The sequence below is a fragment of the Sus scrofa genome, chromosome 18 (assembly GCF_000003025.6).
Source record: "Sus scrofa isolate TJ Tabasco breed Duroc chromosome 18, Sscrofa11.1, whole genome shotgun sequence".
In the NCBI taxonomy this organism is placed as follows: Eukaryota; Metazoa; Chordata; class Mammalia; order Artiodactyla; family Suidae; genus Sus; species Sus scrofa.
Window position 1 is genome coordinate 8,435,481 of NC_010460.4, and position 23,881 is coordinate 8,459,361.

At 47.0% G+C, this 23,881-nt stretch overlaps 1 protein-coding gene across 1 annotated transcript in view; it reads right to left on the reverse strand.

Moving 5' to 3' along the window:
* The window catches only part of TMEM178B (transmembrane protein 178B), a 403,444-nt gene continuing 384,119 nt past the window's right edge, over window positions 4,557-23,881 (reverse strand). Inside the window, exon 4 of the mRNA XM_003484004.4 lies at window positions 4,557-14,469. Coding sequence (XP_003484052.3) covers window positions 14,219-14,469 — 251 coding nt within the window. The 3' untranslated portion in view covers window positions 4,557-14,218. The remainder of the gene's footprint in view (window positions 14,470-23,881) is intronic.

The following is a 23,881-nucleotide window of genomic DNA, read 5'->3' on the forward strand; positions in this document are numbered from 1 at the left end:
TGGCAGGGCTGGGTTGCCCACGCTCTTCATGTTTCAAAGAAAGAGGTGGGCTTTCTTTTCATGTTTCAAAGAAAGAGGCGCTTTTTAGGGCTGCACCCACAGCATATGGAAGTTCTGGGTCTAGGGGTGGAATTGGAGCTGCAGCTGTTGGCCACGCCAGACCCAAGTCACATCTGCAACCCTTGCCGGATCCTTAACCCACTGAGTGAGGCCAGGGATTGAACCCATGTCCTCATGGATACCAGTCAAGTTCCTTACCGCTGAGCCATGATGGGAACTCTGTTCTATTCTTTCTTGAACTCTGTCCTACCAGCCTTTTATCTTTGCGATTTTAATCTGTATCCTTTCAGTGTAATAAACCATAATCCTGAGTATAATAACTTTTCTGAGGGAGTTCCTGGTGGTCTGGTGATTAGGATTCAGAGCTTTCACTGCTGCAGCTGGGGTTTGATCCCTCATCTGGGAACTGAGATCCCACAACAAGCCACAGCACACTGGCCAAAAAAAAAAAAAAAAAAAAGTAAATAAATATGAATTAATAGCTTTTCTGAGTTCTGTCAGTCCTTTCAGCAAGCAAATCATTGAGTCTGAGGGTAGTCTTGAAGAACCCCAGTAATACTTAAAGAAGAATTTAACACCAGCATAAGGACCAACTTGAGTGAGTGGATGGGGGAAGACTTCAGTTGGATTCAAATCAGTAAGTGTTTATTGAGCACGTACTACACACCTGGCACTATAGGTCTTAGGAATATGAGGCGGAGTAATTCAGAAGACCTGCTCCTCAAGACAAGCCAGTCCTTCACCCTGTTCCTGAGGAGGTCTCAAGGAAAACACTCATTTCATCTGGAAATGGTAAGTGCCACGAGAGAAACACTGCATGATGCCAGGGGGCCGGGGAAGGACACTTAGCAAGAAGGGCACTCAGGAAAGGAAGGCTTCCTGGGGGAGGGCGCCCACCCCGTGGACACCCCAGGTACTGGGGGGGTGGGTACTTGGTCACGGTTTCTGGTGCTGCCTTTCTCCAATTGTCTAACAGCCTTCACTGTGGCCCCTTTTGGTGTCTGGAGGCACAGGTGCTAAGATGAAGGGAAGTAGATGTGTTTTCTTCAAAGCCAGTGGACTGCGTAATTCATCAGAGACACAGAAATCAAAGCTGTGCTTCTTCCTTGGAAAAAGGAGAACCAGCCTGTTTATCTCTTTGTGGTTCACCCCTGGCTGTCTGCAGGGCATCTGGCTATCACAGCTCAGAGAGTGGCTGGAGACCCTTCCTACCCCTCAGGTCGGAACACTGAGGCACAAACTCATAGGAGATTTTGGGAGCAGCCTCTCAGTCCTCCCCACCCCAACCCTGGCAAGGCTGAAGGACTGGCAGGGGCAGAAACTCCTTGCTCATTTCTTCAGCTCAGTGGTGCTTCCATTCTTTCTCTCTTCCGAGGACCATTACTACCAAGGGGGGAGGTTATCCTTAGGATTCTGGTCTCCCATTTCCTTAAGTTAAATTTTCCCATTCTAGAAGGCACTTCCCTTTGACCTGCATTTACTTTTTTTTTAAAGATATTATTTCAAAGGATTATTATTATTATTATTATTATTATTATTTTTAACATTTACCCTAAGGACGTAAGTGATTTTTTTTTTTTTTTTGGCTTTTTGCTACTTCTTTGGGCCGCTCCCGCGGCATATGGAGGTTCCCAGGCTAGGGGTCCAATCGGAGCTGCAGCCACCGGCCTACACCAGAGCCACAGCAACGCGGGATCCGAGCCGCGTCTGCAACCTACACCACAGCTCACGGCAACGCCAGATCCTTAACCCACTGAGCAAGGCCAGGGACCGAACCTGCAACCTCATGGCTCCTAGTCGGATTCGTTAACCACTGCTCCACGACGGGAACTCCTGCATTTACTTTTGAAATGTTTTACTGTTCAATTCCATTACTTCCAAGATGCTCCTTAAAAAAAAAAAAAAGTTCCACTTGGGATATTGTTATTTATAATAAGAAATATATATATTTGCTCTTCATCCCTGTTTCTGGCATACAGCTCCTAAAACCCTTGGATTTCCGAAGCACTAAGAGCAATAGGAGCATCTTTTGTTCTGATATTTGGTCTTTTGTCACCAGTTCCTGAAACCCTGAAATTACCCCAGTTCCATAAAGGGGAACAGAATGTCTTATTACTCATAACAAGCCCTTTTCAACCACACCGGAGTTTATATTAAAGAGGTAGTTTGGGAAAGTCACTGAGGATCTGAAGCTGATTATTAAGGGAATCAGCCAGGTGATTAGACAGTTGGGACTTTGAGTCACATTTCCCAACCTTCTGGGGAGGGGAGAGGAGTTGGAAATCAGGTTCAATCACCAGCAGCTAATGATTTAATCAATCATACTTAGGCAATGAAGCATCCATAACCATCCAAAAGGATGGGGTTTGGAGAGGATCAGGGTTGGTGACCATTGGAGATTTGGGTAGAGTGGGGTGCCTGGAGAAAGCATGGGAGTTCCGTGCCTCTTTCCCCATACCCTGCCCTATGTATCTCTCCCATCTGTTTGTTCCTGAGTTATATCCTTTTGTAATAAACTCTTAATCTAGTAAGTAAACTGATTTCCTGAGTTCGATGAGCTGCTCTAGCAAATGAATTGCACCCAAGATGGGGTTGTTGAAACCTCCAATTTAGAGCCAGTCTATCAGAAGCACAGGGGAAAACCTGGACTTGTAATTGGTGTCCAAAGTGGGACCAAGCCCTTAACCTGTAGGATCTGACACAATCTCTAGGTAGGTAGTGTCAGAACTGAGTTGAATTGCAGGGCATCTGATCAGTATCCTCTGAGACTCAGATTATTGTTTGGTGGTGCTGGAGAACATTCATCAGACACTGATTATGTTAGTGCCCCATTTCTGACGAAATCTATGCATGCCCACAATGTTAGGCATTGTATGTATCCACCAACAGAGGCTGCTATCCATGGTGCTAATCACTGTCATTAAGATTACACACGGACCCACTGGACGCTATCTGAAGGTACCACCCAGAGACGCAGCCATGCTCCTCTTACGGAGGGATCCTTCCTCTCACCCAGGTATCCCACCACTAATGGACAGTTCCCTTTATAGACTGCCCAGCATCTATGCCTCTTCCTGTCCTTGGGGAACTGTCTACTCTATGAATCTTGGTAGGAGGCAAGGCTCACCACCCAAGAGAGAAGCTAAGGGCTCTAGACCTGTTTTCCTGGCACCTTCAACTGGTGCACCCACATGGATTCTGATGCTGGGGCTACCCACTGAAAGGAGTGGGGACCTGGGGCTGCATCTTGGTGATGGCATATGGTCTCCAGGGCAGAGGCAGCAACCACCAGCCAGCTGTGGGGTATAGAGTCCAAACTGGACTGCGGTTGGGTTCTGGTTACCTGGCTACTCTTTTCTTCCTGTCTGATCTGTGGGCTCCCAGCTCCCCATGTCTTTTCATTAGATGACTTTTACATTGTACCAGACAGAACCAGTTTCTTTTGCTTAAAACCTGAGATGATGACTGACACTATCCTTTAAAAAGCACTTTTCTCCTGCCATCTTCCCTTCTTCTCTAGATCTCCTACCCAAATGTGAACCAGAACCTTTTAAAAGGCACATGAATGGAAAGGAACTGGGATTCTGAGGTAGGGACAGGAATGATGAAGACAGTGAGATAAATTTCTCTTCTTACTGATAGCTAAGAAATACATTGCGGAGGAGTTAGAATGTGACCAGCAATTCCAGCATCTTATAAAGCCTCTTAAAAAATATTATGAGGAGCTCCCATTGTGGCTTAGCGGTAATGAACCCGATCAGTATCCATGAGGATGCAAGTTCGATTCCTGGCCTCACTCAGTGGGTTAAGGATCTGGCATTGCCGCAACCTGTGGTGTGGGTCACAGACACAGCTCAGATCCTGTGTTGCTGTGGCTGTGGTATAGGCTGGCAGCTGCAGCTCCAATCCAGTTCAACTCCCAGAACTTCCATATACCATGGGTGCGGCCCTAAAAAGACAAAAAAAAAAAAAAAAAAAAAAAGGATGCCAACAGTGGGAGAAAAAGAACAATAGTTTTCTTGTTTTCTGAATCTCTTTCCATTTTCCACCCTCTCATTCAACTCTAAAAGCATGTACCTTTGGCTTACTAGTACTTGAAATGTTTACTATTAATTTCTTTCAGGATTAATGTTTTCAGTCTGTTATCGACATAAGACTCTCTTTTTTATTTTAATGGTTGTACCCACAGCATATGGAAGTTCCTGGGCCAGAGTTGTTTGAATCTGAGCCACAGCTTTGACCTATGCTGCAGCTTGCAGCAATGCCAGATCCTTTAACCTACTGCGCCAGGCTAGGGAACCAACGCATACCTCTGCAGTGACCGAAGCCAATGAAGTCAGATTCTTAACCTATTGTGCCACAGCAGGAACTCCAAGAGTTGTTCAATTTTTTTTTCTACACAGAACCTGAGAGAAAAACATTGTTCGCCATCAAATACGGCAGAGTATCCCCCTCTTCCCCAAGCAGACACATTTCTTAAAACACACAACATGATCTTCTTTATTTAATTGTTTAATCAGTTTACATTCCACAACTGACAGATTATTTATTTTTATTTTTTCCATGAACAAGTCATTTAATTAATTACCAGACACTTTTTTTCTTCAATCGATGGAAATACAATATTTCTGCCAATTTGAAAAAGAAAATTGCAAGATGCAGTCAGTGTCAGTGAAGTCCCCAAATGCTCTCTGCTTCCTCAGTCTTTGCAAAGTCACAGAAACCTGGCAATTTCCCTTTTCATCCCCCCCCTCCCACTTCCCTGTTAAATTCACCTCTCAGAATAGCACAATAGTTTCAAGATCTGGTTCGGATCACCTTTCCTGTAATTAATTAATTATGAGAAGGAACAGACAGTACAGTAGATCTGATAAGATGTAGCATTCTGGTTAAGATTAAACAACACATTTATTCACATCGTATCAGAACAAATGAACATAATATTTAATCTTATTTTAGCACCAATAACCACAGGAATTGCTACCTCCAAGGGCAGAGGCGGTGTTGGAATCCTGCAGTACACATCACTCCTTGTCTAACCAATCAGAAAGCACTATGCAAATTAAAGTAAAGGTAAATAAATTTATATTGATTGAGCAAAAATCTAGTGGACCATAAACGCTCCAGGTGTTGAAGAGTTTCGTCGGCTATGGTCCCTGTCTAATGACTGTATATAAAACATACTCACCAAATCAGTTCGTTCTCTTTTGCTCGATAACACAGGGCTCAGAACGCGGTATTTTAAATGAATCAAACCTTGTCATATTGGCTCTTTGAAGTGCTTTGAGAATGCCCAGGGGTTGCTTGCTTGCATTTTATTCCATTCTCTGCACTAAGATCTCACTATTCACCTCTACTCCTCCTTACATACCTCCCACCCCACCAAAGAGGTTTCTTCAAATCTAAGGAGGGTCTCTAGGCAGGGAGGAGGAGTGGGCAATGGTGGATCGCATCCCAGTATAAGGGACAGAGCTTGTCACTGCCACCTTCTAGGAGACCTAGTCTGCCTGTGGCCACTGCCCTTTCCAGCATAGCCCCTTTTAGCATTTAAGGAAAGTAAGGGATTGAGAAAATAGGTCCAAATATTGATGAGACGCTATTAGCAGGTAACTGGACCAGATGACAAGAAGTTGTGGAGATTTTTATTCTTGACAAAGAGAAGGCCTGGCTGCCCCCTATCCTAAAATAAAGGGTTTCTGGATAAGGGATAAACTGGTGTTCCTACAGCTAAGGAACTTGTTTGGCCACTAGAACTTTGATGGGTAACAACGGCCCTGCCTGGGGCAGCACTGACCCCCTGGGGCAGATGTGACATGTATTTGAGTGGTCCTCTCCTCTCCTCTCCTCTCAGCAGGTGATGCATATCTTCCAGAGGCCGGGATGGCATCCTGGACATTGCTCCTGTGCTGTCTGCTCAGGGCCAGCACCAGCTCCAGCCTGTTAGCTGTGAGGTCTGAGTGACTCACCAGTGAAGGGGTACCCCATCCCATCACCTAATGAGAAGTCTTTGCTGTTCTGTACGGCAGCGAGGGGCCATGTGTGGTTATTGGGCACTGGCCATGGGTCTGGGCCAAACTGAGATGTTTTCTAAGAGTAAAATTCTCATTGAATTTCAAAGACTTCATTTGAAAAAAAAAAAAAAAGAACATAAAATATCTCAGTAATTTTTATATTGATTCCATGTTGAAATATTTTTGATATGTTGGGTTAAGACAGGTATTAAAATTAATCTCACTTGCTTCTTTGGACTTTTAAAAGTGGGGCTCCTAGGGTATTTGAAATTGCCTATGTGCCTTACATGGTATCTATCAGACAGCACTGGTCTAAATTGCCTTCCTAAAGCTGATCCCAGAGGTGATCATTGTGGATTCTCACAAAGGAGAAAGGTTTGGATTGAAGGTGCCGAGGAGGAGGAGAGTTAGGTCAATGACCAAGCTTGGTGTGAATCCTCCCTGGGACAGCTAGTCTTCTCAATCTTGGGGGAGGTGGCAGCTCTTTGGGGTGTAGGATTCCCTGCCCCTGTTGCTCTTTCCTACTTCCTCTTATGTGTACCCTGCCTTTTGGGGGAACTTCTCTGCTGCCATGCTGAGGATGCCCTGTGATTCTGCCATTTCCCCTTCCAAAAGCTTTCTTTATCTTACCTCCTCTGCCGGCCCACATCTGCTGCCCACTGTCTCCTCCACTCCCACCCCCACAATGCTCTCTTCACTCGGATTTGGTTGCACTCCTCAGCCAGACTCCCTGCGTCTGACCGCGCGAGCCAGGTCGGTAGAGTCGGTCATCTATTACGAACCAACTCACACACATCATCTCCTCGGATACTATTTCTCCTACCCCAGTGCAGCAAAGCTCTGTCAGTGACGACAGGAAAATGAGATCCTCAAAGTGGGTGGAAAAGGCATCTGAGAATGAAAAGGTAGATAAAAGGCTTTGGACTCTGAGCACAAACTGGTTGTTAGCTTGAGGTTACTTTCTGAGGAGTGAAAACATGGGGCGAGAGTAGCAAGGAGAGGCTCTCTGACTGCACCTCCTGCAATAAGCACGCACCAGCATGGGCTCAGAGCCTCTCCGAAAATAGCAGCGGATTGGCCAAGGACACTCAGCACCCAGGAGCCCCGGAAGCCCCCCTGCCCCCTGTTTGGCTGAGAGGACAAAGAGACGTGGTGAGGTAACAAGATTCACCCAAGGGTGAGCCAGTGACAAAGCTACGAATACCACCCAGAATCCGGTCTCTGTGTTGACCTTCGTGATGACCTTCACCCTTCACACTTGGGTGACTTGCTTTTACTTTTTTGGAAAATATGTTTTACTTCAAAGGCAAAAACCTTTAGAACAGAGAGTTCCAAGCAGACACTCGTGACTGTCAGAGAAACAACCAAAAAAATAAAATAAAAAATAAAAATAAAAAACCTCCTGCGCCAATGGCTTCCCTCCCTTCAAATCCCACCCAGAGTTGAGATTTTAGGGCAGTCTACATAAGTCCTCAGAAAACTGAGGGCTACATCAATGCATTTGTTTAGTCTCAATTCCCTCCCCCTTATTTTCAGTTTCCACTTGTATTTGTACATTTTTACAGATAGTCTTGAATAGCAAAACAGTCACACCGTAGATGGAAGTGGGAAAGGGGAGGAGAATGAGTTCGTGAAAGCTCTTTATGTGAAAGGCATCACTACAGTCACAACAACACAGACGCACTGATACATTCAGGCTAGAAAGGGTCTACGGGTGACCCAGAAAGGAAGGGAAACGTGTTGCCAGGAGAGGACAGAGGGACACAGAGTTCCGCCAGGAGCCACAGCCAGTCCTTGGAAGTGAATAGAAGGAGTTGCAATTGCTGAGGTCGGTATCTGTCAAAGCCATGCCCGGTTTACATCATGGCTGTGCAACCCCCTCTGCTTACACCCATTTTTCTGTATCTCAGTATTGAACAAACACCCCTGTGGTTGGGTGGCTCCTCCATTCCTGTCTGGGCTCCCAACTCTATCATCCAAGCAGTGACTTGGCTTTCCCTCAAAGGTCTCACCATATCACTGTAAGCACATCCCCTGCAAAGCAGAAGGTGAGCAGACCCTTTGGGAAGTGCATTCTTCTCTTGCTTAGAACCTAGCATTCAGTTTTTTCCCCACACAGGATCATTCCCAGAACATTTCCCAGTGAATCACTATCCAAAAAACTTCCTGTAAGAATCCATATGCTTTGCATGAAGCCATATGCTTCACCAACTCATCAGGAGAAAGAAGATCCCAGTTCCTTGAAACTTGTTCCCATCTTAAACGTCGAAGACCATTAGAATGTTCTAGAGTCTGATTTGCACCCATCACTTGGGGCATGGACAGCCAGAAATAATGTTAGGAGGATGGAAATAAATAAATAAATAAATAAATAAATAAATAAATAAGGCATTGACTATGGGCCTTGGTTAACTGTTACCCCTTTTAGCTCACATATCCTATTTGCCACATATGGTTTACTTATTCCATCACTTTTTGGACTAATAAAGAGGGATTAAGAGTGCTCTTTGCAAAACTGGCTTTGGATGAAAGGAAGGAAGCCTGAGAATGGGTAAATTAAGGAGTCAGCTCTCTGAGGAACCTGAATAAAACCCACGTGTTTTAGTTGGATAGTACAGTCCTGTTCAGTGGCCAAGATGTCCTCTTATTCTAGATCATCCTTCCAACAGTGAGGCTCAGAAACTACATGGAAGAATTCCATTCAGTGGGGGCTCGGCTGCTGCAGGATAATTTGAACAGTGCATAAGATACACTTATATGACACTTCATGTTTGCAAATTACTTTGCAATTTCTTTGTCACCCTTAATATACCATGAGGTAAAGTGTTATAACTGTCCTCATTTTGTGGATGAGGAAGTTCAAGTATGGAGAATACACAGTGCCCAGAGTCAGAAATCATTTTAGTGCAGAGCTGAAATGAGATTTACAGTAGTTGCATTGTAAAAGTGTAGCTTAATTAGTGAGTTACTCTGGCTTCATTGAGCCTACACTTATAATTAGATTGCCATGGCACTCAAACAGAAAGAAAGAAGGAAGGAAAGAAAGAAAGAAAGAAAGAAAGAAAGAAAGAAAGAAAGAAAGAAAGAAAGAAAGAAAGAAAGAAAGAAAGAAAGAAAGTCAAAAAAGAAGAAATAGGAAAGAAATCCCAAAGTGGGAATCTTTTAGCTCTGTTCCACCCTGCCCCTAAGCTCTGGCATTGAGCCTCCTCAAAGGCCTCTTTGCTACCTCTGGGGGTTCAGAGCTCTGTGCTCCTGCTGCTGTGAACCCTACATAGACAAATGTAGTTCTATGGTCATGGGCTGCACCCCTGGCCCCACTACCAACCCAGAGACAATGACTGATCAGACAAGTGTTGGGGCCATGATCACTATGATGCCTCAGAGCAATGGCATTTTGAACAGTCTTCTAGGGTTTCTTCCTTTTGTATTTTATCTTTATAATTTTCTACAGTGAGCATGTATTACTCAGGAAAAAAAAAATCAAATAGCCAATAATAAAGGAGTCTAAGAATGAAGAACAACAATGTTTAAGAAACATTTTGCACCATGGAAGCATCAATGGAAAGAGGGCAAATACAGCCCATGAAGGTGACCGGGTTGAGAGACACCCAAATTTTATGTCCATCAACTCAGGTGGGCTTGTTTAAAAATCTGTCCCCTTTCTCTACTGCATAACAGCTGGAAGACAGCACAGAAGCCAACCCGGCTGTTATGCACCAACTATTTTTATTTGTGGTGAAATCACTCAATGACTCATCAAATTTCCACTGAAGGGGCTGGATGTGTCCAGTAGAAAGGCAGGTCCCTAGAGCAGAGGGAACGTTTTCAGAAAAGTAGCTTCCCTTTAGCTGCAAGAATCAACCAAACATCCCACACACATCACACCAAAGATGACCACAGTGTATTTCTTCCCACTCCTTCCCCTTAGATACTTGAAAATCAGTTATTGCACACTCTCAGAATAAGCCAGGTGAAGACAGAGGCCATTCGCAATGCCTCTGGGGGATGTACTTGACATCATTATTCTGAATCTGACTCAGGTGGGCAGCTTTGGAGACCAAAGTGCCACATCCTGCCACTCAATCAGGACACCTACACAGCGTTCTTTCATTTTAGACTGTGGATGGAAATTAAGATGTAGGGTTCAGACTCACAGTCTCTTCTTCTCTTATCAAAGGAAAGGCAAGGTTGCTGGAACCACTCACTCCCAATAGGAGAGTATCCCCAAATGACACCAGGGCCCAGGGCTCTGTATATGGACCTGTGATCAAGGAAGTCTTTGTTTTCATTGGAGTCCTTGAGTCTTTGTGACATCATGATCCCTGAAATTGAAAGGGTGTAATTGTTGAAAGGCTGGGGCTTATACTTTTGAAGCTGGAACAGGCACATTTGACATGTTTTTACACTTTAATGCCAAGGAGTCACAGAACTCTTCATGAACCCTAGAGCCTCAACTGACAAGGAAGGGGGCTGCTTGTAGTGTCTGAGCCTATCAAAAGACAAATTCCTTAACTAACTACTTTAATTGACCAAAGTTGATGTAGAGGGAAAGTAAAAGTGAGTGGCGAGAACGCCACGGAAAGTAGAAGAGGAAACCCAAACCCCCAAAATGGGGAGAGAAAGAAACAGGACCTTTTTCCAGGCAGACACCCCACTCTCCTGAATCCTGAGGGTCACAGGGCAAGGAAGGAAATAAATGCTGAAATAGGCCCTTTGTTCAAGGTCCACTTGCATGGAGCTCAAAACACAAACATGCTCAGAGACCTTGCCTGCACACCTGTATTTGAATTTGACCTGGGGTGGGGGCTGGGGGCTGGTGGGTGAGGCTGCTGACCCTAAATCCCATCAGAAGTTTGGGCTCTATTCTGGTCTGGGGTTAGCAGAGTCTGATCTCAAGGGTCTCGCAGGTTGAGTCTCCTTCCTTCTCTTCTTCCTCAGCCGTGACAGCACGAAAGGCTTCAGTAACAGCTTGGAGGGCATGTCTCCATCTGGGGTCAAGCCCCTCCCGACGCTGGAGGGATCAAGGCCACCAGAGCAGTTTTCCCACCAGCCAGGGCTTGCCATCTGCACAGAGCTTCCACCTCGACCGTGCGGCTGGGCTTTTATTGCCCGGAGCAGTCTCGGACCCAGGGTGCGTGTCTGTGTGCGTGCGTGCACGCATGCGCGCCTTCCTGATCCCACTAACAAGACAAAACTCCAAGCTCTTGATCTGACAATAGTGAGGTGAGTCCAAGCGGTTTACTTCTTTCCTAGGAGTCCTCCTAACATTTCAGGGACATTTCAAAGGGATGCGACAGGCTGTGTTCAAGGTCTATGATTTAGACTGGAGACAGCGTATGATCTATTTATAGCAAGCACGGGATTTTAAAAGAGGGTATGTATCATACGTTGGTGAGCAGTACTGGTTCCTTAAGAAAAGTTCCTTAAGACGAGTTTAAATGACTGATAGCAAATTGCCCCATTTGGAGTTTCTTTCCTCATTTGCCTGTAACTGGGAAACAGCTAAAATTTGGATCTGGTCACAGACATGCCCTCCCCCACCCCGTGGATACCCAATTCTCCCGGCAAGGCAGAGCCCGGTCAAGACGCTTGGAAGGAAGACACTGGCCTCTCAATCTGAGATACTTCTCCTGATTTTTTCTGGAACCCAAGTATGCCCATCCCCTGAAGGGGAAAATCAAACTTTTCAAAGAAAATTCTTAAAAAAAAAAAAAAAATCCCCTATACAATCAAAACACCGGGTTTTTCTGAAAATGACCTCCCTTCTCATAAAATAAATCCTTTGTTTGAAAACTAATCCTTAGACGTGCAATTAGGAGCTCACCGCATTTCCTCCCCCTTGGTCTCCCAGCACACCCACACACCCACCGGGCACTCTCACGCATGATGTGTTGCAGAAGCTGACCCGTGTTGCTAGCAAGGAAGTCTTGAATAGTACACGCATGCCTGCATCCAGGTACTTATTGACTCAAGTGTACACAAAATGCACCCGAGAGATACACACATACAGAGACCCACACTCACACCCATCCACGCACATCAGATGTCCTATCTGGATGTGAATCTCTCTCTCTCTCACACACACACACACAGAGCCAAAAAGAGCAGATGAGGAGAGGGGCAGGACTTGGAGCCTGGTGGATGGAAGAGGGAGAGGAAAATGGCTTGTGGGTGAGAAAAGGTGAGGACTGGTGGGAAGACAGGGCACAAGACAGGAAAAGAAACAGACGGCACCGCTGGGAAGGAAGGCTGCTGAGTGGTGGTAAAGTCCCCAGAGCACATTTCAGTGATAAAGCAACTGAATTCTCGGCCACACCAGTTGATCCATAGCTGGACAACTCAGGAATTCTCTTTGCCTCCCCAGGGCTGCTTGGCCCCTGCAGGGTCACTGAGGTGATGGCCAGCTGCTCCTGCCCACTCCTTCTGGCAGACTCCTGTCCCTACGGCTTGCAAAACCCTCTGGCTGACTTCACAGCTCACCAGCACCTGCGGTGCCAACGTGCTCCACAGAGCCGGAGGTACTGGCCTGGCCAATGCCACCTCTGTTTGGGTGCTAGCCACCAAGATGGCTATTTCGAGATTCATGGCCTTGAATATCAAGAGGAAAAGGAAGAAGATGGAAAGAGTCAAGAGTTCTCCGTGAATGGACTCAATATCATACAGATTGGAGCCCACGGGACATGGCGGCCCTCTCTCTGCATGTGACCCACGCTTTCTTTCATCTGTACAGAGGGCACCCCAGGAAAGGGGTGGAGGTCCAGGGACAAAGGACGGCTTCCGTGATGGGCAGTAAAAGGTCTTGTTTGGTGTTCGTACTTTCCAACAGCAACAGAGGCGGCTTTCCTTCTCCCTCTCGAACCGTGTTCCCCCTCTTCGCTCATGGCATGTGCACCCAGCTGCGTCTTGAACTTTCAAACTCAGGGGACTAAATCCCGTGGCATCCCAGAACTGGCATGTGAAGAACCACAGGGTCCTCTGCCCCGTGGTTTGGTTCTTGGTTCTGCCCTTTGGGAATTTCAGCTGCACTAAAAATAACAGAAAAATGTAACGCAAATGATAACACCCCACACTCAGAACACATCCATCACACACACACACACACATACACACACACACGCACATACTCCAGGGATCTGAAACTGCAGAAATGGTACCCCTGGAGGCCTTCCCCTCATGATGCTTCTTGGTTGGGGCCTCCATCCAGGGCCATGAAACCACCACAAATGATAGACAACAGTCATAATGCAGTATTTCCATTTTCAAAGGTGAAAAGAAGAAAAAAGGGAAATCACGTGCTATAGTTGAGTATACACACACACACACACACGCACGCACGCACGCACATCACAGCGTTACTTCAAGGCTCTCGTCTGCCCAGGGAATGCAGGTGGGGCTTGGGGCAGGGCGTTCGCTTGTTTAACTGGGTGTAAGGCAGCTGGAAGGTAAGACTGGGTTTTCTGAGCATCCACGGAAGTGTCCTTTTATTGATGCGGGTCTTGCCTCTCAACACGTTGTGCTCTCCCACTTCCCACCTCTGAAACTTGGTCCAAAAGTTTGGCAGCAAAGAGAAAACTTCCTGGTGTGTTTCCTCTTCTTCTTCTTGTGTGTCGCTGGTGGGGCAGGAAGGAAATCAGAGCAGAAAGAGCAGGAAAAGAAGTGTTTCTGGAGATGGCCTCAAAGATCTGGTTACACTCTAGGAACTAAGGGTGCTGTTTCTCTGTGATATGATTGGTGTTGGGGTGGTGCCCCTCTGGCTGGCCCAGCAAAGGGCACTTCCATCTCTACACCTGTGCCGCTTCGGACCACAGGCACCGTCCCTTCCCAGCCCACCACCCCATCCTCGAAAGTGGCAGAAATCAGGATGCTGTCTTGAGTGGTGAAGGTCACTCTGTCTTCAAGAAACCATGGAGCCAAAAGTTAAGAATTGATGGAAGAGCCACATGATGGGAACGCGTTCCCCATCTTGGTGATGAGGCGACATAAAGTCCGACGAGATGCGGGTGCCTGAGCAACTCAGCTCTGCCTCAGCACTTGCATCCTCTTGATTGAGTTTTGTTGTATATATGTATATTATATATATATTTATATATATATATATGTGTGTGTGTGTGTGCGTGTGCGTGTGTGTGTGTGTATGGGTTTGTTTTTTAGCACACTGTCCCATTCTCGGGTCTGGATTTGGGGCAGTTGGTCCTCGGGACAGGTTGGACAGAAGGGGCCAAGGTACAGAAGAACCCCGAGATTAGCGTGAGGCCCAGGCCCCCCCACGCACAGAACATGGACCATCCGTAGCCATGGCTGATGTCGTCGGGGAGTCCATACAGGTAGCGTGGGTAGCGTGACAGCTCAAAGTTGATCCCGGCCACACAGGTGCACAGTGAAATGATGCAGAAGGTTCCTGGAGGAGAAGGCGGGGAACAGGGGTGGGGCAACGGAGAAGGAAAGGGAAGAGGAGAGGGAGAGAGAAAGAGACAGGTGAGCTTTGGTATGTTTTCAATTCTCTTGAGTAGGAAACATGAGGAGACCCAGGTCAGAGGAACCTGCTCACAAGATCACTATTTGTAAGGTTGGTGGAGAGAGAAAGAGCATTAAGGGTTTGTGGCTTCCTCACGCTCCAATAACTGCCCAGTCTTGGACAAACTCACAAGTCTCTCCTTTGGGAAAACACTAAAAATATATCCTGTTACGGTTTGTGTCAGGCGAAATGAGGCAGAAGAACATTCAGCTTATTTTTCTAAAGCATTTGAAATTCATTGTCTTTCTTTGGAGATGTAGAAAACAGCCTCTGCTGCTACTTCTTTAAAGAGAAAAACATATTTATTCTTTTCTCTCCTCTACACAATGTCTTATATGATATTGGGTTTTCCTTTCATCCATTTATCAGCCAATCATCTGAATCCTGGAAGCTTCTTCCCATCAGACCACATTTCCCAAAGTGTTCCCACACAACAGCAAGACCGGGCGATGACTCTTTTGCAACATGGCAGCAGAGTCAAAAACTCTAAACTCTGTAAATTCTCAGCCATGAAGATTCATGATCCACAGGAGCATGAGTCAACTCCTCCAACCTAGTCTTATGAGGCATTTCACAAAAGTATTCAATGAGGCTCCTTTAAAAAAAAACCATCACTCACATTAACCTCCAATGAAAAGGCTGCCATAAGATAATGGTATCAAAGAGGATAGAATTATAAGCCCACTTTTAGCCAGGAGAGATATTTGATGTGCCTAAAATGAGTTTAAGAGCTTTTCTCAATGTGAGGTGTGTCCTACGCTTCTTCTCTTACCACAGATACACAGATACCCCAATGGCCAAATACATCAAGTTTGGGAACGCAGGGTGGGGTCTAGGGTAATCGTTTGCACCTGCAGGGGTCCAGGTACTTGAGGGGCTATGATCTGCATTAGCAAAGACCACACTAAGTCAGGAGTGAGTGCGGAGGGCAGTGCAGAGGTAGGAAGACCAGTCAGAAGCCCGATCTCAGCGGGAAGAAGGGAGGAGGGGCCGGCGAGGAGGGAGCGGTTGGGACTGGACAACTGTTCAGTGAACGAGGGCTTATAGGAGGCAACGGAAAGCAAGGCGCCGGGGTGACCTGGGCACAAGGGCCGCCTGAATAAAATTGTGTGTGGGGAGCATGCGTGTGAGCGTGTGTATGTGCACATGGACGTGCTCCTGCACGTGCACGTGTGGATGCAACAGCCATGTACAAACACATACAGCACCAGCATTATGTGGGAGAACCGTGGTCCTCAACTTGGGGGAGTTACAAGGCACCCCGGGTCCCTCCTTTGGGCACGGGGGTGTTCAGACGGAATTCTAAGACAGTATCCAGGGTGGATTACGTCTCATCCAAGACTTCCCAAATCAGAATCTTAGGGGAGAGGACGGAAATCTTGCCTTTTCAAAAGTTCCTCAGGGAATTCCCATTGTGGTGCCGCGGGAACAAGTATCCTTGAGGACACGGGTTCGATCTCTGGCCTCAGTGGGTTAAGGATCTGGCATTGCCGTGAGCTGTGGTGTAGGTTGCAGACGTGGCTCGGATCCTGAGTTGCTGTGGCTGTGGTGTAGGCTGGCAGCTGCACCTCCGATGCGACCCCTAGCCTGGGAACTTCCATACGCTGTGGATGCAGCCCTGAAAACAAACAAACAAATAAATAAATAAAAGTTCCTCAGGTGATTTCTGTTGATCAGCCTGGTGAGGCACGCTTATAGTTACCAGAGGGGATAGGTACGGGGAGGGATGGATTGGGAGTTCGGGATTGGCATACACACACTGTGGTATTTGCAATGGACAGTCAAAAGGGACCTGCTATATAGCACGGCAATCTCCTTAATATTCTATGATAACCTATACGGGAAAAGAATCTGAAAAAGAATGGGTGTGTGTCTACACATATGTGAATCATTTTGCTGTACAGCAGAAATTAACACAATATTGTAAATCGACTGCACTTCAGTGAAATTTTTAAAAATGAAAAAAAAAAAAAAGTTCCTTTGATGATTTCTGTTGATCAGCCTGGTGAGACCCTGGGTTAGGACAGAGGTTCTTTGTGTGACCTTGAGACACAGATCCAGGTGAGGGAAGAGAGGGAGGGGCGGGGGGGGAGGAGAAGCAGCCTGCGGAGCCCTGCCAAGGAGAAAGGGGTGGCCCGAGAGTGCCAGAGCTAAAGAAAGCTTTGTTTTGACATCAGTTTGGTTCTGTGGGTTTTGGTTTTTTTTCTTTTTTTTTCTTTTTAGGGCCCCACCGGCAACATATGGAGGTTCACAGGCTAGGGGTCAAATCAGAACTATAGCTGCCTACCTACGCCACAGCCACAGCAATGCAGGACCCAAGCCGAGTCTTCGACCTATACCACAGCTCACAGCAACGCCAGATCCTTAACCCACTGAGCAAGGCCAGGGATTGAACCTGCAGCCTCACGGATGCCAGTCGGGTTCGTTAACCACTGAGCTGAGACGGGAACTCTAATGCTTTAACACCAATTTTAAAGAATCCAAATTCCAGCAAACCAGAGCTGGCCTGCTGGTACCTCAAGTGTGCTTTCAATGTCTGGTGTGCAATGGTATCATTTACTGAAACTTAGATTTAGAATAGGAAGAGAGCGAGCAAGAGCGTGTGCAGGCTGACTTCAAATCTGAGCTGTCCTGGGGATGTTCAGGCACTTGCCACCAGGGGTCCGAGGCTTGGGAGAAATTTCTGAGCTAGAGATGTGGTCTGAGTCATCATGTGATAGATTGAAGCTCTGGATGTGATTGAGGTCATCCAAGGGCTTCAGAGGAACTGTATCTACACAGGACACGTCCCTTTTCTTCAAATGGTGCACTGGCCTCCTGATTAAGTCCAGTGATTTGCTCTCGGAGAGAAGGTCGACCTCAAGGAAGTTTTGGTCTTCTCAAGATGCCAGTCACTGAAAAAGCTTGATAGACACTATTTTTAATGGTGTGTTCTGCAAGCAGAGGGGATGTGACACAAAGGATGCAGTTGATAAATGGAGACCTGATTACTTAATCACAGTATGGACCTAACTACCTACCGATTGGAAATGGCCCAACTTGTTGATAACACACATCTTGTTGTTATGTTACGTTAATGGAGTTGAGTGGGGCACCCTCCTACCTTAACTTCCTGTCAGTTGTTCTGGGACTTTAGACCCTTTGAAAATCTCTGTGGTGTGTCAGCTCTTGTCAATATTCCCATAGATGAGGAAAAAAAAGCTCAGAGGGCTCTCCCTCGAGGTGGCCCTTGAATCAGGTCATCTATGTTAGGAAATTCCATGTGACACAAAGGGAAGAGTGACAACAGGTTCCGTCGGCTCCCATGGACATGGCTGTCTTCCCTCTGGTGCATGACTTTATGTTTTTATGCACTTCCGCACTTATGCATTCGAATTTGGAAGTGTGCGTTAATAACTAGAAATGGACACATGCAGGCACGTGGGCGGTCCTCAGTAAATGGGCTGAATGAATAATGTGTTGCCATGGCTCTTCTGACAACTGAAATAATGATGTACTTTGACTAACGTTGATTGCATGCCGGGGAGTGAGGGAGATAAGGGATCCGGGACCCTGCCTGACCCACTTCTCTGTCTCATGTGATGGCCTGTGGATCGGCGACTAACTGGGGAAGGAAGGTGAGGCACAGAACTTCCCCACCTACCTCCTGCCACCACTGCCACCAACTCACTGGGGTTCTCTGGGGAACTAACACAGATTCTAAATGCCTCTGCTGGAGAACACAGCTCAATCCAAGGGCAGTGGTAGATATTAGAGCATTGGGGATTGCAGCCTCCTTCCATTTGCCCAAAGTACAGTAATCCCTTGGCCAAGTATGAAGCTCTCCTCTCCCCCACAGGAGCAGGCTGTGGCCTCTGGGGCCAGGTCTTGAAAAGAATCCATCGTTTAATTTCTTGGGAGCACTTATGGATTAATTAGTAAGGATCCAAGAAAGGCAAACGTGATCATGTATAGTCCTTTCTTCTTCTTCTTCTTCTTCTTCCTTTTTTTTATAGTTGCATCTGCAGCATATGGAAGTTCCTGGACCAGGGGTCAAATCGGACCTGCAGCTGCCAGCCTATACCACAGTCACAGCAGCACCAGATCTGAGCTTGCGGCAATGCCAGAACTTTAACCCACTGAGCAAGGCCAGGAATTGAACCTGCCTCCTCAGAGACACACTGTCAGGTTCTTAACCCACTGAGCAACAATGGGAACTTCACATCTACTTAATAATCCACCCCCCACCAATGGTTTAGAGTTTAAGCCTAATTTCAATAAGACTCCAAGATTAACTGTAGTCATGGTGTAGCAATTAACTGACAAGGACTCCCCAAGCCCTTCCCTTTGGAGTGAGCCCTGCTGTGGGCCAGAGCTGGCTGTAAAAGTGACAGATGTCACACTGGCAGGCAAGTAGGGACAGCAGCAGTGTGGCTGTCAGACTGAGGTGACAGCAGGTCTGGGGGAGGCATGTTAACTCCTATGGGACATTCCTATGGCCTCGGCTCCCTCGGGTGCAGAAGAGCCAATTAGCAAATATTTGTTGAACTTCTATGTTTGTGCAAAGCATTATGCTAGATGTTAGGGGGATAAAAGAGGAGTAAGATATGATTGCTGTTCTTGAGAATTTTTAATTAAATCTAAAATAAAAAGATGGAAAAAAAACCTTATAATCTCCTTGGGGATTTGATACAGACATAAATGAAAAGCTGAAGAGGAATTGAAAATAGCAGTGGACTGGGGATTAAGAGACCCAAGTTTGATATCAGCTCCGAAGCTTCGGTCCCCTCCTCTATAAATCCAATGAGCAGGAGCAGAAAACTCTAAGTTCCGCCCGGATCCAGCCCATCTTAGGAAAAGGAGGACAATATCCAGAAGAAAATGGTAAGAGACAATCATGCTGGGCAGGACTGGTTTCCCTGGAGAAGCAGGGTCTTGAGAAATGAGCAGGATTTCTGGAGGCAATGAACAGATAGGGGTCCTCACCTGGCCTGGAGATACCACTCGTTCAATCTCAGCGCCCACTGTCCTAGATCTCAGCCTGAGTTGAGAAGGCAAGTCTACACCCCATTCCCACCGTATCTCTCAAATGCTCCCTGCTGCCATCCTAGTCAGGCTTCCATCATCTCTCACAGAACCACTGTAACACATCACCAGTGTCCCTATTTTTAAAATGTTAAACCCCATATCCTTACCCTGCTTGTATGGCCTTACTCAAGTGGGTGCTTCTCTACCTCTCTGACTTTGTTTCTCACCTTGACCCCCATACTCCCTGTACTCTAACCACAAGAGAGAACAATCTGTGTCTCAAACGAGTTAAGCTCGTACTCACCCCAGGACCTTTGCACTTGCTGTTCCCTCATCTAAAAACGCCATCTTCTTGAGATCGTCTGGGATCTCAATTCAAGTGCCATCTTTTCAGAGATCTTCTTCCTGGCCCTCTTCTAAAGCAGTCCTGTAACCAAGCAGGACCCTATGAGGGACCACTCCCCACCACTAGTGTCCTCTGCCTGCCTTTTGTCAAAGAAAAACTTTAGTCAAATAATAAACTTAATTAGAGAAGTGAGAAAAGGCAGAGGGAAAGGAAGACAGTCAAGCAAGACCATATAATAGTTTAGCCATTCAACAAAGTCAAGGATGTTTAGCTCTTGCTCAAGAACTACAGATAATTTTCTGAGCCATGTCTTTGGAGCTGTTCTGCAGATCCTGAAGCCCCCACCAGGTGGAAGAAGTTAACTGTATGCTGCCCCCAAGAATGGCTGGAATCAGCAGGTGGATGACACTGACTCCCGATGACATCACCACCAACCAATCAGAAGAGTGTCCACGAGCTGGCAGCACCTGCTCCTTGAACACTTTAAGACTCCTCACTACCCTCTCTGGTGGTGGCAGGGGGCAGGGGGTGGCACAGTTTTGAGGGCACTAGCCTGCTGTGGCCCCCTTTGCCTGGCAAAGCAGTAAAGCTATTCTTTTCTATTTCATCCCAAACTCTGTCTCCGAGGCTGAATTCAGTGCCAGTGTACAGAGGCTGAGTTTCAGCAACAGTCCCTTCTCAGTGGTTTTCAAACCGTGTTGCACAGAGGTGCCTCAGGGGCTGGTCCTGGGAGTAGAAGAGGGAAATGGAAGAGACTTCCAGCCCTCTCTTTGGCTAGAATAGCCCTGCTTTGATCTGCTTCATGTGGAATTTCATTTGAAGAACGGATTCTAAATACTTTTGAAAAACACTGGCCTTGTCCATTCACAAGAGGACCGTACGATAGGTCATTAAAGGAATTCTGCTTTGCACAACAAAGTTCAATGGCTTTTCTACTAGCTTCATATCCACGCCTTTGGCAGAAAATAGCTCATCAATCTCAACCCCCATTCCTGCTGGTCCTAGAAGGGGTCTCAGACTCCTGCTCAGCCCAGCCCCCAGGGCAGCCACCCCTGCCAGTCTGCTGCAGATGGTTGGAGGGAAACAGGAAGTCTAATTACACTTTCTGTGCTAGAATCTCACTCATGTGAACTCAGAGTCCAGGAAGTCCAGTTAGATGAGACTATGCCACCTACACTGCTGCAGCCTGAGAGCCAGTGCCATGGAGACCAGCTGGCATAGAAGGAAGAGTGTCCTCCAGACCCCTCTGTGTCCCCGTGTGCAAACTCCACCTGTGAGCAGAAAGGCATGGCCAAGGGGTATAATGAACTCTGTAAACACAAATGCTTCTTCTTTTTTTTGGCCACACCCATGACACGTGGAAGCTCCTGGGCCAGGGATCGAACCTGCGCCACCGCAGCGACTCAAGTCTCTCCAGTGACAACATCGGATCCTTAATCCACTGCTCCACTAAAGGAACTCCTTTTTAAAGTAAAAAAATTTTTTTTTCCTTTTGGGGCCTCACCCACAGCACATGGACGTTCCCAGGCTAAGGGTCTCATAGCTGCCGGCCTACGCCACAGCCACAACAACACTGGATCTGAGCCGCATCTGCAATCTATACCACAGCTCACGACAAGGTCAGATCCTTGACCCACTGACTGAGGCCAGGGATCAAACCCGAGTCCTCGTGGATACCAGTCAGGTTCATTACCACTGAGCCACAGTGGGAACTCCTAGATTTTTTTCTTGTTTTTTTAAAATTTTATTTATTTATTTATTTGGCCATGCCTATGGCAGGTGGAAGTTCCCAGGTCAGGGATCGAACCTGAGCCCTTTCAGTGACAATGCCTGATCCTTAACCTGCTGTGCCACAAGGGAACTCCCAAATTTTTTCAATGCTTCCTTGGCTCACCATCCCTACTCTTTCAGCACTCACACCCTTGATGTGACCTGGCAACCTATGCCCAGCCTGTACACCTGTCCTCTCGGTACCTGGCTGGAAGGGGAGAGGGCTGTGTGGTGTTCCGGGATCACCGGCCACCCCCACGGCTGCCTCCCACCCCCTCCACTCCAGGCACAGCTGGGGCTTTACTGAAGGTGAGAGGAAACAGCTTCCATGCCCAGACTCTGTGTTCCAGCACCAAACAGCTTCCTCACCCACCTCTGTCGCACTGCTGCCATCTCTAATTAATATTGCTCTGGTTGCCAAATATTAAATTCGAGTTTTCTCCCTGCTTTTAATTTCTTGGCTCTTTGACAACTTCCTCCTGCTTGGAAACCTCTTTCCTGAATTTCTAAGCTGCCTCTTGAGCCAGGCTTGGGCCCCCTCCCAAGATGTCCCTCTGTCACCCCCTCTGTCTTTTCAGATGCGGGGCTCCCCAGTTCTCCTTTCTCCCCAACACACTACACTCTTTCTCGGCAATTCCCCCTCTGCTCTGACTTGAACTACCACCTGAGCGTGACGGAGTCATACGATTATGGGTTATTATAGGATAATTCCATATTATGGAATTATGTGTCCCTGGGACACAGTATGTTCAAGGTACTTCCTGGCCACACAGCTTCCTAGTGCTTTGCCCATAATCTCAAATTCCCTTAAGCTTCTGAGTTTTTTTTTCTTATTTTATTTTTATTTACTTATTTATCGTCTTTTTGCCATTTCTTGGGGCGCTCCCGCAGCATACGGAGATTCCCAGGCTAGGGGTCTAACTGGAGCCGTAGCCACCGGCCTACGCCAGAGCCACAGCAATGCAGGATCCAAGCCGCGTCTCCAACCTACACCACAGCTCATGGCAATGCTGGATTGTTAACCTACTGAGCAAGGGGCAGGGATCGAACCCCAACCTCTTGGTTCCTAGTCGGATTCATTAACCACTGAGCCACGATGGAAACTCCAAGTTTTTTTTTTTTTTTTTCTTTCAGAGTCTTGCTTCCCTAGTAAGGTTAGCAACCATCTCAGTTTGCCTAGGAGTTGGTAGGGACAGAAGGCATGCCCCCAGAACACCTGGTTTTTGGTCCTAAAACTAGAAAGACCTGGGCTGAGTGGGAGACACTGGTTACTCTTCCTACAGATTCCTTCCTGTTTGCCACTCTGGGGCCAAGCGGTGATACTGCAATGACTGCAGAAATTAATCCTCGCTTAACAAGTTAAAGAAAACGGAGTTCCCCTCGTGGCTCAGTGGAAATGAATCTGACTGGTATCCATGAGGATGTGGGTTTGACCCCTGGCCTCAATCAGCAGGTTAAGGATCTGATGTTGCCATGAGCTGTGGTGTAGGTCGCACACGTGGCTCAGAACTCGCATTACTGTGGCTGTGCTTTAGGCCGGCGGCTACAGCTCTGACTCGACCCCTAGCCTGGGAACCTCCATATGCCTCGGGTTTGGCCCTAAAAAGAAAAAAAAAAAAAGTTAGAGAAAATGTCAAACCTTAACCCAGCGGAAGCACAGAAACTTGGATCCCTGGATGTGTTGCTGTGTTAAGAAATGCCAGGCTGGGATAGTATTGTTTGGAGGCAGTTACTTTTATTTTTTATTTTTTTTAATGGATGCGCCTGCGGCATATGGAAGTTCTCAGGCTAGGGGTCGAATCATAGCTGCAGCTGCCAGCCTACGCCCCAGCCACAGCAAAGTGGGATCCGAGCCACATGTGCGACCTCACAACAGCTCACAGCAATACCAGGTCCTTAGACCACTGAGCAAGGCCAGGGATCAAACCCACATCCTCATGGATATTAGTTGGCTTCTTAACCTGTGGAACCACAACAGAAACTCCAAGGCAGTTAATTCTTTTGCCACCCTGAAAAGGGTCCTATCCCAGTACCACCTGAAAATTTAATTACCAAGACATTTTTAAGCTGATATTGAGAGTTCTGGTGTAACGCCCCCTGCCCAGCCCACTTCTGAGTCGTGATGGCAGGTACATCGGGCAGACGATGTAGGGCCTCCTGTGTGGCTGCTGC